This window comes from Papaver somniferum, chromosome 4, assembly GCF_003573695.1.
Source record: "Papaver somniferum cultivar HN1 chromosome 4, ASM357369v1, whole genome shotgun sequence".
Taxonomy (NCBI): Eukaryota; Viridiplantae; Streptophyta; class Magnoliopsida; order Ranunculales; family Papaveraceae; genus Papaver; species Papaver somniferum.
The window spans coordinates 154,352,443-154,371,754 of record NC_039361.1 but is presented as its reverse complement, the minus strand read 5'-3'; the positions used below and the strand labels follow the sequence as shown (position 1 = coordinate 154,371,754).

At 37.7% G+C, this 19,312-nt stretch overlaps 4 protein-coding genes across 7 annotated transcripts; 3 read left to right on the top strand and 1 right to left on the bottom strand.

Moving 5' to 3' along the window:
- The first annotated feature begins 1,397 nt into the window (after positions 1 to 1,397).
- LOC113271634 lies at positions 1,398 to 5,377 on the top strand. 4 transcript variants are annotated; one of them, XR_003322263.1, is made up of 3 exons: positions 1,398 to 3,703; positions 4,624 to 4,839; positions 4,921 to 5,377. XR_003322263.1 is itself a non-coding variant. In XM_026521525.1 (2 exons), exons 1-2 carry the CDS (start codon positions 4,684 to 4,686, stop codon positions 5,226 to 5,228), a joined length of 450 nt encoding a protein of 149 aa, XP_026377310.1. In that variant the 5' UTR covers positions 4,452 to 4,683; the 3' UTR covers positions 5,229 to 5,377. The 4 variants fall into 4 exon arrangements, 1 of the variants encoding a protein (XP_026377310.1); XR_003322262.1 differs by having other exon boundaries at positions 4,580 to 4,839; XR_003322261.1 differs by lacking the exon at positions 1,398 to 3,703 and having other exon boundaries at positions 4,452 to 4,839.
- Positions 5,378 to 11,049: 5,672 nt separating this feature from the next.
- Positions 11,050 to 13,884, top strand: LOC113271633 (histone-lysine N-methyltransferase, H3 lysine-9 specific SUVH1-like; the record flags this gene model as incomplete). Its single annotated transcript, XM_026521524.1, has 1 exon — positions 11,050 to 13,884. A coding segment is annotated over one exon (1,419 nt), but the record flags the coding sequence as incomplete, so codon positions are not given.
- Positions 13,188 to 13,736, top strand: LOC113273321 (alpha carbonic anhydrase 8-like). The gene has a single exon (XM_026523062.1). The coding sequence runs from the start codon at positions 13,188 to 13,190 to the stop codon at positions 13,734 to 13,736; it is 549 nt and encodes a 182-aa protein (XP_026378847.1).
- A 116-nt stretch (positions 13,885 to 14,000) lies between the features above and the next one.
- LOC113271632 (F-box only protein 6-like) lies at positions 14,001 to 17,536 on the bottom strand. The gene is made up of 2 exons (XM_026521523.1): positions 17,010 to 17,536; positions 14,001 to 15,613 (listed from the first exon to the last, which is right to left on the bottom strand). Exons 1-2 carry the CDS (start codon positions 17,153 to 17,155, stop codon positions 14,362 to 14,364), a joined length of 1,398 nt encoding a protein of 465 aa, XP_026377308.1. The 5' UTR covers positions 17,156 to 17,536; the 3' UTR covers positions 14,001 to 14,361.
- Between the last annotated feature and the right edge of the window lie 1,776 nt (positions 17,537 to 19,312).

Below are 19,312 nucleotides of genomic sequence, written 5' to 3'. Positions count from 1 at the left end.
AGGAACATAAAAAAACAATTTGAGATTTTGTAAGCTGTTGATTTCTTCATCAAAGACTGTTTAATGTTGATTTAGTTTAGTTTTCTGTTTTTAATTGAAAGTTATAATTCCTTTATGAAGATAATATAACCGAGCAAAAGAAGGAAAAAAATAAACCATCCCTATATTCATATTTTATTATCAATCAAATCAGATCGGATATGATGATTTGAGGCCACAGTAAAAAAAATCTTCAGATTCACTTGATTTTAGTTTAGATTTTTATGGTGAATACGAAAACAAAAAAGAACGGGTAAAGGAAGGGATTGCGAGTTGGATTCCAACGTGCACAACACATAATGTTGGGTGCACTGGGTGCACGATATATGGGCGCCATATAACATTTTCGATTTGGATAGCGCGGGTCTTATCCTTAATATTTTGGAGTACGTTCGTTTCATGATCATGATAGTAGATATAAGAACTTTTTCCCACTGGGTCTCACTAAGTCTTACTTTCCAAGCCGAACTTGTCGTTTTCTTTTTCATGATCTTGTATTTTTAATCCGTCGCCTTTAATTGCTCTTCAAAGTTCGAATTAAGATAGAGTGAAAACATGAAAATTCTAGTAAAAAGTTCAAAAGCAAATACAATTCGTGTTCAAAAATAATATACTATTATCTCAATCCCAATATCAATATCAAGAAGACCAAAAGCTCAACTTACATACAGAGGAGAGTGTGAGTTATAAGAGGGGAATGAAGCCACTAATCCGTACCGGAATTGGCTAAAGCAAAGGAATTTGCTGACACGGCTTCATTAAATCGATGATTTTTGTAGAATATGGGATTCCATATTTATCGATAGTCTTATTTCATGTTTTGAAATGATCTAATGAAGATGAGGAGTATTCTATGTATCGTGGGTATACCTCTAACTAAACTCGAAAAAGGAGTTGTATGTATCCTTTAGAATGAGTTTTATTTTTCTCGAGGACTAGTAAAGTTTAAGCGTAGGGGAATTTGATAGGTGTCTAAAACACCTTGATTTCATATCTATTGTTTATGCTTTCGTTGCTATTTCTCTTGTAAAATATGTATCTTATGCTTACTTTTGAGTATTTAGGTATTATGGAGTCATTTGGAACAAAAAAAGGAGAAAACATCAATTTGGAGCGTAAAGGACAAAAAGGTTGATTAATAGGCGAGTCATACTTGGAGCAGACTAGGTTGCGCAAGGAAGTGGTGGAGAATGAACTGTCAGTTTCCCATAACTGACAGTCGAACAAAGAACTAGGTTGTCGGTTATCTGGATCCGACAGGCCATGTGTGAGTTGGTTACCCCTTGACCACTAAAGTGGGGTGTCAATATGGATCCCTTTTCCTACACAAACCTAAAATTCAGAGGCACACTCATCATTAGAGTTTATGTCTCCTACTCCACCTGAGAAGCCATGACGGCTGCTGTACCAAAGAAAAGAGAAGAGAAATTGATGAAGAATGAAACAAGCTGTTGCTACTGGTGGAAGATCGATGTGGTTGATGGTTGAGGTGAATTAGGGCTCAATGTTCTTACACCAACAGAGAAGTTGAAGATGTGTGATGAATTTCTGAAGCTAAGAATACACAGGGAGGAATTGATGCTGCTGACTCGAGTTCATGGTGATTTCAGCCAAAGAAGAAAAGGGTTTTGCTGGAATTTGATTTGTACAACAAACTTGGAAGAGATGGTGGTCTATGTGTTCAACTCGTGAAAGGAAGAGGAATTAAAAGGTGGGTCTGTGTTGTTGAGAAGATTTAAGAACTTAGGTTTGTCTTTGATTCCAAGAAGGCAGCAGATGGATTCGAAATTGTGATGTGAGTTTAACACAGGAATAGAAGGAATTGGTTGGTCGATTCAGAGTTTTTATATAATTTGGAGAACGAGTTGTGAATCAGGAAATCAAGGATCTATTTCTTAAGGGTTTTCAGAAGCTGAATCGAGAAGAACTGGAAGATGGCTGTGATGAGAATTAAGAAGCAACGGCAAGAGTTTTGACGCTGTGGAGAAGATGAGGGGTCTGAAATTAGGGCTTTTTTGAATGAATGAGCAGCTGCTTTGTTGGTGGTGCTGATATGACTTGCAAGAAGAAATTGGGACAGCTACAGATACTGATGATGAGATGGAGCAAAGCTGCACTAATATGATGATGGTATGGGTTTGATATGATGAATGAAAATTCTGAACTGGTGGAGATTTATGGTAATGGTTGCTGTCAAGAGACTGAGATGCAGCTGTATGATGAATGTTGATATGGATGGAATCTGTTAATTACCATGAACGGGAGATTGCAGGTGTTGAGTTTGTTGGTTTCTCCAACAGCTTGAAGTTGCAGTGCAGTTGAGAATTACAAGATTAGCAGGTGGAATAAGAAATGATGATGAAATGGTAATGCTGGTTTAGATGTATGATTAGGATACATGGCTGAATTGAATGGAATTGTGGTGCTGCAATGTGTATGAAGCTACAGGTTGCTGTGTGTTGTTTCCTGAACTAAATTACAGCTATGACTTGCAGGGGTAATTGAGTTACAACAGGTGCGAATCTGGTAGAACTGGTTGTAGTTAGCTTGAGGAGTTGAGATGGCAGTGCAGGTAGTGCAGATGCTACTGAGCTGAAATGAAAGGCTGAAATGGAGTTGTACTGGATGTCTACAAGGGGTTCAGGCAAGGAGATGCACAGAGCTGGCTCTGCTAGTTACCACGCCACTGCAGTTGGTTGAATTGGAGCTATGGAGTGCAATTAATGGAGCAGTACAAGTAGATGGAGTATGGCCTGGTGGAGTTTACAATTGCGGGATGAGTCAGGTTGGTGATTGTTGTGCTGGCAAGTAACTATAGAAGTTGTGGGTCGTGGGTTCTTGGTGTTTTTCATTTTTGGGTAACGTTATGAAGCTGCAGAAGGTATAAATGGTGCAGATTTGGCTAGGCATAAAGAGAGGCAACGGAGTTGTTGTTTACTAAGCCCGGTGGTGTTGTGTTATGAACTGGAAGGTGTGGTGACTTTCATGAGAGAGTTGCAGTTGGTGCTTGTGAAATGATGGTGTTGATGCTGCAACTGGAGTAATGAAAGTATGAAGGTTTCATGGTCGAATGTAGAATGGCGCAGAACAAGAGCAAGATTTGTCCCTGTGCAGCTGAATTGAAGTAATAAATGAAGGTGGTATTGATATCAGTTGGTGGTATTCAAGCAGGAACTGAAGCTGCAGAATGGTTGAGCAAATGGTGATGTTGCAGGTGCAGCTTAAGATGAACTGAGAGAATCAAGGTATATCTTATGGTTATTGAAGTTGTGAAGCTGAATGAGGATGAGTTACTGGTGATGGTGTTATGCATGGATGTTACAGGAAATTGCAGCTGTTGATGTGCAGGAAGCAGCCATTATAGCTGGAGGTGTAATGCTGCTGCAGAATGATTGTACAGCAAAGCTCAAGCCTGTGCAAACGGCCTAGGCCAAGGTCACTCAGATCTTGACTCAGTACCTACTGAGACACTGACTCAGCTAAGTGATTCAATGATTTACATTGGCTATTTTCACACATGAATTTTATGGACTTGGAGGACTTATGGGCTTTGGAAGTTTTGACCTAGTTTTGGAAAGAAGAAAAGCTACAAAGGGAAAACGTTTCTACTTCCGTTGGATATCACGTATTTTTCTACTTGGAGTTTTGGAGAGCGGCGACTAGGGTTTGCTTTCATTTATTTTTCATCTTCTTCATTTTATTAGATTATGATCGTGCTGAACTCAAAATCTATGAGTAGCTAAACACGTATTATTGGTTATGTGATAAAGTTGATTTCTCAACATGATATTTGGTTCAATGCACTAGTTTTGTCTCAATAATTTATTGTTCATGATTCATGGTTTATATTGTTATATGATTTGATTGTTTGTTTGGTTGAGTCCGAAATCAATCCGATTTGCATTCATTTCTAAAGCTATATTAGTGTTTTCAATACGAAAAAGTTGTTTATCCCTGATTCTAAGTAGCATAATTGTGGGCAGTGCTTGTAGTGATATATCATACTAGTCATAAATGAATCATAACCTTGGTTAAATAGAATTAGTGCTTTTACACGTTTGGTTGTCTTGATTAGTCATATTCCATAGAACTTATTGCTTTTAGGGAGTTAAACTTATTTGTGCTTTTACAATTTAGGTTGCTTTGTAGGAAGAGTTCATATATGCATCTTTTAATGTGGTTGTGATGAAATCATGGAATTAGCGGGATATACTTGTGATCAAGATATCCTAGGACTTTTAGTAAGTGAGAGATTAAAATACCAATTCTAGTCATTGATGAAAATACATGTTTGTGACTGATACTATCCCATGACCAATATTTTCCTCTTATTGATTATTTTCATGTTTTTTTGCTTTCAATTTATTTTTATTGCACTGATAAACAAAATCCCTCCTTGGTTACTTAAGAATCTGAAAATTGCATAACAACAATTGCCTATCCGTGGAAACGAACTTTTTCTTATCACATACTTCATTTATTTTAATTAAGTAAGAAAGTGAAATTATTTTTGACGCATACGACTGCGATTAATACTCAGGTGTAATTGTACATGAAGGAAACATGGATTTGTATGGTACGCAGGATAACGATGCTTATGTACGCAAACCAGCACCACAACGAAAAAGCACATACACATAAGAGATGGTGCCCGTCGATCGTCATCTCTTCTCATATCCAACAAAAAATCTGACATCTCAAATATGCGGCCCTGATTTTAAAGCGATTGATATGCATATTGGAATGGAGTATTTGGGGGAGTATCCACAACCCAATTATAATGTCAATCGGGGTACAGCTGTGAGTACCATATGTCCATTATTTCTTATATATTCTACGTGTGAAAAATATAAACTCATGTCGTTGTTTACTGTATACAAGAGATGTGGTGTCAGGCATATCAGGATTCGCAACAACAACTCATGGATCAACAACATTTCTATATCTATTACACAAAGAAACTGCAATACAAAATCAAATGCGGTCAAAAATTCAACCAGAGATGTGTGAGAGAGTATCTACTACCACGTACAGGTGAGTCTTCTACACCGGGCCAGTCTCGTGATTCGGGTCCATCGACGGGTTCTTTTGTTCCAAACAGTCAAGAAGACTACCATCCGTCGGAGCCACTTAATCAAAGTACAACCACGTACCAACATCAGGGTCCTACAAATGATCCATGGTTTTAAATGTAAACGGCTAGTTTTTTTTTAACTTTTTAACGTGCATCTTTATATCTCTATGCACATCTCATTTTCACTGTATAACGACTATTTTTTTGTTTTATACTGGTAATATTTACTGTATAACGGTTTTTATTTATTTTGAATTTTATGTCCTCTCATCATATCTCTATATATAACAAATCACTTTCCAAAGTGAAGCTGTCCCAACATTCTATCATGTTTGTGTTTTATAAAAATGAGATTCAACAAAGAAGAAGATGTTTCTCTTACGCAAGCATGGATTGAAGCAAAAAACAATATTCTGAATGCAACTCATAACACTACCAACCAATTATGGAAGAGTGTATTTGAATTTTTTGATAACATAATCGTAAATCCAAATGCGAAAGTCCAAGGAGGTCTTAGAGCAAGGTGTAGATCCACAAGGACATCATCACTTTTGTCATGATTCAGGCCGAAGTTAACATACGTAATCCTGGAATGTCATATGAACAAAGGGTAAGAAATTATTAACAAATTTATTTTATTTCATAAAATCTTAAATATTTTAAGCTCAGCTTATTTTTCAAATTTTCAGAAAAGTGCTGCTCGTTTAGACTATCTTAACCAGACAGGCGACAATTTTTCGCATGATGGATGTTATCAGCTACTGAAAGCAAGCTTTAATACCTACAATCCCGACGAAATGTAGGTTTATCTCCGAGATGTTCCTGCGTCATTTGTTGATCAAGTCTTCAGAATAACAATCCTGAAGAATGATTAAATGTGAATTTTTTATCCTATGTTTATGTCTTTGTGTGTGTGTTCCTGCATCATATGTTGATCAAGTCTTCGGAATAACTTCCCGAAGAATGATTAAATGCGAATGTTTTATCTTACGTTTATGTAATTTTCTGTCCTTGTGTGTGTGTTTCTGTATCAGATGTTAATCAAGTCTTCAGAACAACAATCCTGAAGAATGATTATATTTGAATGTTTTATATTAAATTAATATAATCTTTTATCTTTAAATATTCTTGCAATCTATATATGATATGATGTTCTATCTTTTATTTAATCAAAGTTTAACATAAATAAAAACTAAAATTCCACAAAATAAACAACAAGTTCAGAACCATTGAATAAAAAACCAAATCAATTTTCGTAGTAATCACGATTGCACTTAGCTCGCGCATCAAGCCTTTAAACCTCTAGGTGACCCTATTGGACGAGTTATAGTCTCATGAGGGTTTGCACAAAAATTTACCCACAAAATCTACACTAACATTTATTATACTTTCAATCTTCACTGGATGAAGCAGATGAATTATCCGGCGATTGATACTCTGGAATTTTGCATACCATGAAATTATAGCTTTCATTAAATGTGAACGCTTCACCCTTTTCCTCAAATTAACGCGCTTTAACGACTTCGTGCTACAATAACACAACGCAATATACTTGTTGTTGTAATTTAAAATCATTCAGTTTAGTTTTGTATGGAAGCAATTCTAAAATACTTACAAATTGTTGAGGGGACAGGCTAATATGGCTGGCATTGAAGATCCATTGTTGAATAGCTATAACATCGCAAACGGATTTTTGGATAATCTGGTACCTATCATGAATTTTTTGAACACTTCTTCTCTTTTGATTCCCATAATCTTGTCTATATTGGTTACACATCTTCGCCCAAAAGGTTTCGGGCTCTGCCATTACAGGGGAGTGATCTACTACTCGAGTTTCTGTGTACCTTTGATGATTGAAAAATCTTCAATTGAATTAAATGATCCCATGGTTTTGTTCGTATAAATACTTATGAGAGGTATCGAAATATGTGAGAAGTTTTCCAAAGTGTATGGAAATAGGTGTTTGTTGTTTGGAGATAGATAACATAATTTATAATATCCGTCAAAATAAAACGATACAAACTAGACGTTGGTATATGGTCGTTTGAAATTAGCCGTTATAAAAGTACATTACAATTATTGAATAAAAACCTAGGTTAGTTGTCGTATGTGACCCTGGAGGACGAGTTATAGTCTCGTGAGAGTTTACACAGAGACTTACCCACAAAATCTTAAACAACAACCGCATATACTATTCGTCAGGTCCGTCTTCTGGAGGAGCGCCGACAATCATTTCCGGATTGTAACATTCCAAGTTAGGCATGTTAGCCTTAAATATTAAGTAGCACTCATAACATGTACATTATGTACGATGATCTAGCATAAAACAATAGGTTAGTTTCTATGTGGAAACAACATTCGAAATTTCAGAACTATTTATTATCACCTACGGTAATTGCAGTTGTCATGTGTTTCGGGGCGTAACCATGAATCTTTCTTTGTATTCTAACATACTTGCGAACTTGTATTTGAATTTGGCAAATCAGTTGTTGAAGTTGTCGCCTGGTTCGGTTATTAACATTTCCAAACGCTTTAACAAAGCCGTCAAACACCAGCGTCCATTTTTCATAGGCGGAGAGTTCTTGAACATCTTCAATAGGCAGAGTAGCAGCATTTACAAAATTTGTGGTGAGTGCAACATCTTCGTCTATGGTATACCCAACCATTACCATGTTATCTATTAAAACCAAAGAAAATATGAGACACAGAGGATACTAATGCCAATTATTTTGGATTGTTTGTGTTGTTTTTTGTCAATTTATAATATGCATTGAAAGTGGTCGTTGAAAATTAGCTGGTGGAAACTAGCCGTTACTAAAGATCCGTTGGTATAACAAAATATAATTCAAAATATCGTAATTAGAAATGTATAAATTAATGTTACTGAAAAGGAAACTACATTAACGGAACTGAAACACGACTTTACTTAAAAAAATAAATATTTAAGCTAAGATATTAAAAATAGAAATGATTATTGCCTTGCCTCTCCATCTTCCTGGCCAATATGGCATTCTGTTTTAATTCAAAATACTTTTTTTTTTGCATTTGGAGCCATCTTTTCGAGATTCATTTGCATTATTTCCCTTTCTTCTTTCTCTCGAGCAGCTTCAATTTGTTGTTGTGTTGTCTCTAGCAACTTTTCCATAATTTGGTTTTGTTGTTCTTGACGAGGCGCGACTATCATTCGGGATCCTTTTAGAAAATCAACAAGTTTACTGCCCGCGTCGCTCATATGAGAGTCTTGCGAGGATGGTGTGGAAGGTTTGCTTGACCCAGCGACCTTTATATTAGGGTGAGATTTTTTCACTGCTCTCAACTTGCGTTTGTCTTCTGTAAATCCACCTGACGAAGTTCCAGGTATTGTACTTGCGTTCGTACTAGAGGTATATCCTAATGGAATAGGGATACCACTAGGGACATTATAAGCGTTTGGAAATTGATTTGAAAATGGAGTCTCGACGAATGAGCTTGTCGGTGGATTTTGAGAAGATGGGGTTGGAGTACTAAGCATATTAGAGAAATTTCCATAAATTTTTGATGACGGAGGTTTAGAATTTTGGTCCATATCTTCAGCTACACCTACTGGTACATTTGGTTCATTTGGAACATCTTTAAGCAGTTCATACTCAACATCTCGAGTAAAGTGTTTTTGGTGTATTTCAAAATGAAAACTTCTCGCAATTAACACCTACATCAATGTAAACAAACCATAAAATAAGATAACGTACCCGGTTAATAGAGTCCAATTCCGGATTACTTACAACGGCTCTTGCAACACAATCAGAAAATTTATCCACTTCAGTCTTGATTATGCTAAACCGATTACGAACGCTTTTTAAAGTACGGTCGTGTGGATTACCACTACAACCTCCCACAAATTTTTTAAAAAGGATTTCCCAAAATAGATTTTTATCTACATAACTGTTATAACCAAGAGCACAATAATTAGTAACAATGTGATGATCTTCCAAAGTAGTAAATCTCGTTCTATGTTTCCTTTTTGGATTTTGAGTCTCCGACATTAATGAGCTAAACAAATTTTAAAACTCTTGCTCAAAGAAAAAAACTTGAAAAACAAATTTTAGTGAAGAAAACTAATTGTAAAGAAGAGAGGAAAAGCTAATTGTAAGAAGAGAGGATTTGGTGTGATTTGAGTAGAGAATTAGAGTGGTATTTATAAAGGATTTTGAAAAAATAACCGTTGGGATCCGACAGTGGAGAAGATAGAACCGTTATTAACGATGGATGGTTAGGATCGAGTGTGAAAGAGGTGTAAACCAAAAAAGGTCAAACAAATGTTTTTACTGATACGGCCATCCAGTAGCCGTGTAAAAAGCTACATCTACTCAGTAGCCGTATCAACTGTAATATGGCTACGGAGTATCTATAAAGCGTAAAAAAAAATACGGCTACCGAATAGCCATATAATTTCTCTTCCCTCCAAGGGGAAAGTGGGGAATATCCCTACATAAATAGGGATATGGAAAACCATAACACTTGATTTTTCTGACTTCCGAAGGATATTGAGAAATAGGAAAGGGACGAAGGATATTGAGAAATAAGAAAGGGATGGGGCCAACCATATAGTGCTAGCTTTGTAGCTCCTATGGAGGCGTATCCATACGCCTCGTTACTTTACATGAAAGGAAGTAAGCGAGGGTCAAAGGTTTGACGAGGACCCGTACGTAAATAAATCTAGGGGCCAAAACCCAAAGTAAGTAACTGAAAATTAAAATCTTTTCCATTCATTTGGCGACTGGGATTCCGTTCTTTGGATTCATTTCTTCGTTCATCTGAGTTCTTCATTTTTAGGTATTTCTCATCATCTTCATCCTTGTATTTCCTTCTGCTAACCTTAATACAGTATTGATTGATTTTGTAGAATTAAACCCTAGTTTAAAAGACTCTCTGGTTTAATACATCCTCTTACCAATTCTTCATTTTATACAATTCAATTGTTACTCTAGAATTGCATTTGCTAATGGAACCAACTAATTTTGATGAACTTGAAGTTGTTGATGCAAAACCTTTACGGAGCCTTCCTCCTGATGTATCCCCATTTGGAACCTATATTCCTCTATCAAACCCCCAAATCCCAATTCAAAAACCATCAATTAATAATAAGGTTGGGGTTTTTAAAAGCCTCTCTAATGGATGTTAAATCATCTCATGCCAATGCAAACAATGGGGATGATAATAACAGTGTATCAAGTAATGGAGAAAAGAAGCCAAGGCTTAGTAGACCTACTAAGAAAGTAAAACTCAGTGAAGAAGTTAGGTTATTGTCACTAGAAGGTGATAGGGAATCGGTATCCAAGGTTTTGATCAAATTTGATGCACTCAGAAGAAGGCTTGTTCTGTTAGTACTTTTGAATAGGTCTTTACTAGAATAAGTCGTATCTGTTAGTAGTCAGTAGTACTTCCTAGTTTGTCGCCATTACTTAGTAGTGTGCCGTTGTTTCTGTTTACACTTTTCTTAGTATTCCAGCATCTATAAATAGGTGTTTGTTTTTCCCTGAAATTGTATCTGAAGATAAGCAATAATACAAGTATCTTCTTCTTCATTTCTCTGTGTGTTCAGAATTGGTTTCATATCCAATATCTGGTATCAGAGCTAGGTCCCATACGCGGGGTGTAGGCCGAATTAGTAGCCGTCGTGACCCGAGGGGCACATGTACACCCGTGACCGAATGACTGGTCACTCGTATGACCTGTACGTGGGGTGGACCGTGACCGATGTCACCTGCACACCCAAGACCCACACGTGCGTAGGTCCACGTGTTAGGCCGAGTGACTGGCCTTACACGTGAGGGAGGATGTGAAAGGACAAATAGTCTCACATCCCTAGTTTCCACATAATGAACTTAAAATATAATATGGAAGAGCCGCTCCACTCATTGCCAATTAGTTGTGAGTTGGATGCCCGCGGACTTTAACATGTTCAACTTGAGCCTGAACCGAGTAAGCGACCGGATTTGAAAGTGGGGACAATAATGATGAATAATGGGTTAAGGGCGAATGCCAGGAAGAGGATTGGAAATGTTGCAGGAGTTGAAATTGGAGATATATTCATTTTTAGGATTGAACTGTGCATGATTGGATTACATACTCAAACCATGGGTGGAATTGATTATATGAATGTAACATATGATCAAGTGCAAGAACCTGTTGCGGTAAGCATTGTCTCGTCTGGAGGATATGAAGATGATGATGGAGATGGTAAAACATTGATTTATACCGGGCAAGGTGGTAATGTCTCAGTTGATCAAAAGCTTGAAGGGGGGAATCTTGCATTGGAAAAAAGCGTGCACAGGGGTAATGAAGTTAGAGTTATTCGAGGTGTGAAGGATGTTGAGAGTCGAAAATCTAAAGTGTATATTTATGATGGGCTTTATAGAATTGAAAAGTCATGGACAGAAAAAAGCAAAATGGGTACCGCTGTTTTCAAATATAAATTGGTGAGAATACCTGGGCAACGTGAAGCGTTCACTATTTGGAAATCAATTCAAACATATAACATTGGTTGTCGTCCTGGCCTTTTATTGATAGACATAACCTCAGGGGCAGAAAAGGTGCCGGTTTCGCTTGTAAATGAGATTGATGGTGATAAAAGGTCTCCTCGGTTTATTTATTTTAAAGGTCTCAAGTTTTCAAAAACTATGAAGCCTTTGGTTGGCTGCAATTGTCAAGGTACATGCCTTCCAGGTTCCAATTGCTCTTGTATTAAGGTGAATGGAGGTGACACCCCACATGCCAATGGGGTTCTTGTGGTTCAAAAATCTGTGGTACATGAGTGCGGTCCTTCTTGTTCATGTTACCCTGGTTGCTCCAACCAAGTGTCGCATAACGGTGTGAAAGTTCGCTTGGAGGTATTTAAGACGAAGGAAAGGGGTTGGGGCGTCAGGTCTTGGGATCCTATGCGTGCAGGTACATTCATTTGTGAATATGCAGGTGAAGTTATAGATACGGATGCCAAAGGAGCAGATGTAGATGATGAATATACCTTTACCGCGATCAACGCAGGAGACTACTCAAGTGAATGGAATTATGTGCCTGAGCTAATAGAAGAAGAGAAGCCCGTGGATCTGAATGAGAAATTCAAGCCTTCATCACCCATAATGATCAGTGCGAAGAATATGGGTAATGTAGCTCGTTTCATGAACCATAGCTGCTCTCCAAATGTCTTTTGGCAGCTTGTCTTACATGGCCAAAATAAGGATTCCTTTCCCCACGTCATGTTTTATGCAATTAAACATATTCCTCCAATGACAGAGTTGACATATGATTATCTGAAATGCGGGAAAGAGAAACGATGCTTCTGTGGATCCGCAAACTGCAGAAGTTTTTTCAGCTAGGAGTTTTGTAGAACAGAAAATTAATGATGAAAGAATGATTTAGGATGTCCTTTTTACAATTCAAGATTTTTAAAATCTCCAATTTTGCTAACTTCTTGAATGGTTATGAAGATATACTTTCTGAATTGTGTTCAGGGTTCAGGGTTCTGAATTGTGTTTACTCTGCCTTCATTGAATGGTTGTATTAGTTATGTTATTATGCACCTTATCTGTGCTGGAATGTTTTGTTTGTGTATGTAGCGAGCTCTAGTTCAAGTAAGAAACTGTATCTTGCTGCAACATTTTTTCAGCAGTAGACGTGAAAATAACCCAACTAATCAATTACCTGCCTTTTCCATTTACTTTTATTTTTGCCTACCTTACTCTACCGTCTTAAACTATCTTTTCAACAAAGTGATGCATAGTTACTTATACTGGAAAGTTACAAAGCAGTTGTGTTGCTGAAGTACATTACATGTTTGGCATATTATATAGCTAATTGAAATACAATGCAGTGTGAGGATATCTCTTCTTATGAAACAGAAATGCCAAGGTAACTAAAAGAAGTCTTTAGACACGGTAGCTAAAGTATTGAATAACGTATGCATTTAGGTTGTAATTTTGCTTCCTCTAGGTGCCATACATGCACTATAAATTGGGGCAGAAGAGGAGGACCTTCCCTTAACTCCATTATCTCCATAATTTTACGAACGATAGGGGTTAAAGAATACGAATCGAAGATGAAGTATTTGGTTGTGTTTGTATCTCTTGTTTTGGTTCTGCACGAAGTCCATGTTCTCTCCATGGCTGCTTGTCCAACATCAGATGATGAACCTTGTCCAGCGCCAATACCTGATCCACCCACGCCTGCACCTTCCCCGGGGCCTAAGCCTAAGCCGGGGCCTAAACCTAAGCCAGGGCCTAAGCCTAAGCCTTCCCCTTCTCCTACACCTATTCCTCCCCCCACTCCTACTGGTCCCTGTCCTATACCTGATTCTCCCCCTACTCCTGGCCCCACACCGTCACCTACACCAGCTCCTGCACCTTCCCCTACCCCTGCGCCCGGCCCGCCTTGCAATGACCCTATCGAATTTTATCCTTGCGTTGAACTGTGGATCCATCCAACCGTTGCCGGGGCTGCTGTATGCTGCCAGGCGATACAGAAACACCAGGATTGCCTTTGTGCCTTTTTGGCGAATCCTAAAGTGAAGCCGTTTGTATTACCTCATACTGGAGCGATCTTAGGATGGTTATGTCACTTCAAGTTTCCAAAATGCGAGTGCCAATAAGACAGCTTATAATGCTTCTGCTTCTTCTTCTTCCCTGCATGTATTAATATTCAGAATAAACGCCCGAGAAAGATCATTGCTATAAGATCTTTGGTGCGGAGTTGTATATGAGTTAATGATGATATGAAATACATTTTCTGCTTGGTTACTGTAAAAACTGCATACTATGAGTTTTTCAGGGTTCCAAGTTATGACCAGTAACCAGTGGTTCACCATGGAGGCACTCAGATGTAATTATTTTAAAAAATAAAATAAAAGATTGAATAATACAAAGTACTGATGATGATATACATAAATCTTCTACAATCACAGTGAAGGAAGGAACTTCATATCTACTAGTCCTTCAAAATTAAGTTTCTTGGAAAGTTTACATGATATACTACTTGCAAGAAGGAAAAAAAAAAGGAATTTAAAAAAGAACCCGGATTTATTCAGCATCATGACTGTCTGTTCGTCATACACAGTCACTGCTAGGTTCCCACCGCGGAGTCAAATCCTGGAAAACTTTGCGTAAACAGAGAGCTTTGCAGAAAAGGGTGCTGGTCAACCCAGATAACAACATCTCTCTCGTGAATCTTGTTTGCTCACCTGCAAGAGTACTAGAGCAGGAAAAAAAACAAGCAGATCAGGCTGAAGCAGTAGGAGATGGATGGAACGCTGTACCACATGCGATCCATGGTCTCTTCCTTCCACATGGGAGTATACAAGGCGGAACCTTTTCCCACTCCCTCCTCGAAAAATCATAGGTAACTACGCGGTTCATCTGCCTCGACCTCAAGGACAGCATGATCACACCTTTGTTACCTAAACAAGTCATCTTAATGTGCTTCCCGTAAAATTCCAAGCACATAAAATTTGGCATTCTGTCAACCTCCTTCCACAGGAGCGTCATCTTCTGAAGCTCCCATATGCACACGCACGTGGCTGCATTCTTTGTCTGCAGACCAACAAGCATGACCTTGCCCCCGCACTCTGCAAGTGTGTGATCCGACAGGTGGGGCGGCGCCGGAACAACATACTGCTTCCATGCTCCGTTATCCATGTCGTAAGACACAATCCCTTCCGGATCAGCACGCATGAAGTACAGCGAACTATCGATGGACAAGGTTTGGGATCGGAAGTTTAAGAACAGTGGAAGCTTGATGCTTGAAGGCATGCCTCCAGGCTTGGTCCAAGAGTTCTTCCCTGAGTCATAAACCTCATGCTCCCCGTCAGATCCCAACCAGAGGATCTTGTACCCCTCAGTGGTCGAATTCCTGTTCACAGTCATCCCCACGGCTATACGGGACCACACACTTACTGGCCTTGCAGGAAGTTCCTTGAATGACTGAGTTAAAGGGTTGCACACAAAGAAGTTCTTGTGCCCAATGTCCAAGAAACAAACAAGACCACCAGCTGAAGCCACTGGGAGCGGGATCACCTTCTCAGGTAAATTGGATATGGAAGGATGCTGCCATTTCTTTGTGGAAGGATCAAATATGGCTCCAGTGTTTTCATGCTCGTGAGCGATTGTGTAGAACCATGGGTTCTCTTTTGGGACTTCAGAATAACGTCGAGAGAAACTGGGAGAGTCCACTAAGAGATTCCATTTCCTGCAAACTGATCTGAAGCGAAAAATCGTGGCAACAGGAAGTCTTGCAATAACAGCTTCAAAGAGGTCCTCAGGAAATTCTTTCCAAATTCGGTGTTCCATTATCTCGGTCAAACTAGCAGGTTCTGGCATTTTGTCACGGTATCGTTCTTTCCGGGGTTTTTTGGCAGGTGGAAGAGACATGAGAGGCTGCAGCATCTTGAAATTGCCAGATTTTCTTTCCTTCATTACAAGATCATAGCAACCATCACGCACCGAGCTGTTATCAAGGTCAAGCAAGCACCAACTGTGCAAAGAGAAGGAAAAAAAAGGCAAAATTCAGAAACCCCGACTTGAGTATATAGCAGCAGAGGTCAACCAAGGATATCTCCTGAATGATATTGTAAGAAACCTAATATATCAGTTCTAGACCAAGAACTGTCACCAACTAAATACAAGATGACATCTAAAAATACAGCATCCGGAATATACAAGTGGTAAATCCAAAGCAGGACTGCAACACGTACTGCATATTCCAGATTACTACAGACTTGGTGTAACCCTAGTATAATTCGTGGGGAGCTGCATTAACCCCCTCTTATATGTAGTGTTTATGAGCATAAGCAAAACTTTAAGCATGACATCGTTAGCATAATAGAAAGATAAAAGAACAACTGTGCATGAGAAAGTTGTCAAAATCTGTGCATTGGAAATGGAGAAAACTCATAATAGCGAAAAAACAAGTTAGGTTTTCTTTTTTCCTGATATGCAACACGAAATGATATTACCAGGACACGCAGAGTAGAATCCAAACTAAAAATTGCGGGTTTCTGACACTTCTGGAGACGCGTGGAAGACGCACAATATAAAACAGCACAGGCAGAAGCAAATAAATAACACAATAAACAGTAGCTTAATTGACATAGTAAATCATCACCCAGGAGTAGAAGAAGAAGAAGAAGTCGCCGAGCAATGTAAACATACAGACAGGCGCACTTTTTAAACTTTAAAATGCCAAACCATTTGAGAAGCTCACTTATGAAGGATCGCATAACGTCCATTACAAACAAACATTTATCAATTAAACAAATCTTCTGTATGTTACTTGCTTACTTTTGGTTGGAAGACGAAACTAACACATTACCTAATTGAAAAATAACAAACTTTGTATCAAATCTAAGTTTACCAATTTCAATTTCGTAAAGTAAACCAAATGAACAAACACACAATACCAAAAGGTCATGAACTTGGACTAAATTTCTAATGAACTAATCACATTCCCTAACAAATAGCTTTGATTTTCAGCCCAATTCACATGAATAACACGCCAACGGAAGCCAGATACAACTAACCCATACGAGAAAGACTAGAATTTCAGAAATCTCAAACATAGAAAATCAGACAGTAGAATATGAACAAACAAAATCAAACAACACCAATGAAAACAGAACAACAAGCTAACAAAATACCTAATTTCCACCTAAAACAACCTAAAGAAGCAATCAAACTCCTCATTTAAATGAAAAAAAAAAACCCTCAAAATTAGATTTTGATGAAATCATGAATATGGTTATCTCCTGATAAAAAATTAACAACTTGGGTTTCTCTTAAAATTGCTGTTCGACTTACAAAACTGATGCTTTTTTTTTTGATAGAGTAAACCTAGAAAACCAGAAACATAGAAACAAGAGAAAGAGGTAGACCTGTGTTGGTATTGGTGTTGTGGGGTTTGAAGGTGGTGGTGGTGGTGGTAGTGGTGAAGAGGAGGAGGAGGTGGAGGAAAACCGTAGAGTTCCCAAAGCTCCTGAACTTGTCCGATAAATTGCCTTAGCATGGCCAAGCACTCCATGCGGCATCTCCCACTTGTTCTTATTTCTTCTATACTAGAGGAGAAGAGAAGAGAAGAGAAGAAGAAGACTTTGATAATTTTATTTTACTGCTACTACCCACTCTTCTATTTCCACATCATCATCATCATTTCATTCATTCATTTCATTTCATTTACAATCAAATGCCCCAAAGAGAAAAAAGCAAAGTAAAAGTGGAGGAGAGACTCTAAAATCTAAATCCAAATTTATTCCTTATATTGACTAGAGTAGAGAGATATGTTTATTCACTCACTCTCACTTTTTAGTAAAGTAGTTTAGTTGGTCTAATTCTTTCATTCTTTTTACCTTGGTGTCCTTGCCGATGTGCATTTACACACTTTGTTCTTTTTACATACTTGGAATTGTGCTTTTCTTTTTCACTAACTAGATCCTTTCGGAATCATCCGGTAATCCCTTTCCCTAATGGGATAATCCGGCAAGAATGAGTACCGAAATTCATATAAAAAACGTCTTATAAGCTATATGAAACTGAATAATTACCAATATAGTAATTTTCTAGAGGTCTTAATTACACCCACAGGCTAAAGTAGTTTTAAGAAAAAAAGAAGGAATTTTTCAAGAAAAATGAACCAAAAATGGGATAGAAACTAAATCTGGTATTTCTAAATTGATGCATGTATGATTGTTGTGTTTGAATTTGGTTCGACTGTTTTGATTGTGTTGAAGAACTAGCAATCTACTTTGGATCGTTTTATATTAATTTAGTGGAATAGTCTTTTTGTGTTATCATATGAACTGGTCGTCAATTTAGGATGACGTTAAGTACAGGGAATAAAATCAAAAAAATTAGATAAACTCAATTTATGAGATAACAAGCTGTAAAAATAGCTTCCCCCAAAAGGTTAGTGGTAGATTTTTGTTGTGAAGCATTACTCTAGCAATTTCTTGAATATCTCTTCCTTTCTACCACACCGTTTGTCTGTTGGATTAACTTCAACATAGAAGTCACTAACAAGTTGGTTAGGACAAGATTAGGAAATTGATGTAATCCTAAGGGAATTAGAAGTCATCTAGTTCTAAGAAAAGGAAAGACATGTAATAAGGTAATATGACTAGGAAAAGGAATTCATAGTTCTATATATATACGATCACCAAAGTTGTGGTTGATCATATGAGCAAGATTAGAGCTTGTGTTTAGTATTGAGAGATTTTCTAAACATCAATAAAGAGAGTTGTCTTTATATAAGCTAAGTTTCATCTTGCAGTTGCCATTAATTGGTATCAGAGCTTGTCTACACCGAGCCATGGGAGACGAGAGCACCATCATACGTACAAGATTTTTCACAAGCACAGTTGAAGCTTAAGGGGGAGAATGTTGGATTAACTTCAACATAGAAGTCACTAACAAGTTGGTTAGGACAAGATTAGGAAATTGATGTAATCCTAAGGGAATTAGAAGTCATCTAGTTCTAAGAAAAGGAAAGACATGTAATAAGGTAATAGAACTAGGAAAATGAATTCATAGTTATATATATATATATGATCACCAAAGTTGTGGTTGATCATATGAGCAAGATTAGAGCTTGTGTTTAGTTTTGAGAGATTTTCTAAACATCAATAAAGAGAGTTGTCTTTATATAAGCTAAGTTTCATCTTGCAGTTGCCATTAATTGGTATCAGAGCTTGTCTACACCGAGCCATGGGAGACGAGAGCACCATCATACGTACAAGATTTTTCACAAGCACAGTTGAAGCTTAAGGGGGAGAATGTTGGATTAACTTCAACATAGAAGTCACTAACAAGCTGGTTAGGACAAGATTAGGAAGTTGATGTAATCCTAAGGGAATTAGAAGTCATCTAGTTCTAAGAAAAGGAAAGACATGTAATAAGGTAATAGGACTAGGAAAAGGAATTCATAGTTCTATATATATATGATCACCAAAGTTTTGGTTGATCATATGACCAAGATTAGAGCTTGTGTTTAGTTTTGAGAGATTTTCTAAACATCAATAAAGAGAGTTGTCTTTATATAAGCTAAGTTTCATCTTGCAGTTGCCATTAATTGGTATCAGAGCTTGTCTACACCGAGCCATGGGAGACGAGAGCACCATCATACGTACAAGATTTTTCACAAGCACAGTTGAAGCTTAAGGGGGAGAATGTTGGATTAACTTCA

Bases quoted from the DNA above. Each gene is read 5' to 3' on its own strand.
- LOC113271632 (XM_026521523.1), bottom strand. From the start codon at position 17,155: ATGGAGTGCTTGGCCATGCTAAGGCAATTTATCGGACAAGTTCAGGAG. The intron at 15,614-17,009 runs GTCTACCTCTTT...CTCTTTGCACAG, and splicing joins CAACACCAATACCAACACAG to TTGGTGCTTGCTTGACCTTG.
- LOC113273321 (XM_026523062.1), top strand. From the start codon at position 13,188: ATGAAGTATTTGGTTGTGTTTGTATCTCTTGTTTTGGTTCTGCACGAA.
- LOC113271634 (XM_026521525.1), top strand. From the start codon at position 4,684: ATGGTGCCCGTCGATCGTCATCTCTTCTCATATCCAACAAAAAATCTG. The intron at 4,840-4,934 runs GTGAGTACCATA...ATGTGGTGTCAG, and splicing joins ATGTCAATCGGGGTACAGCT to GCATATCAGGATTCGCAACA.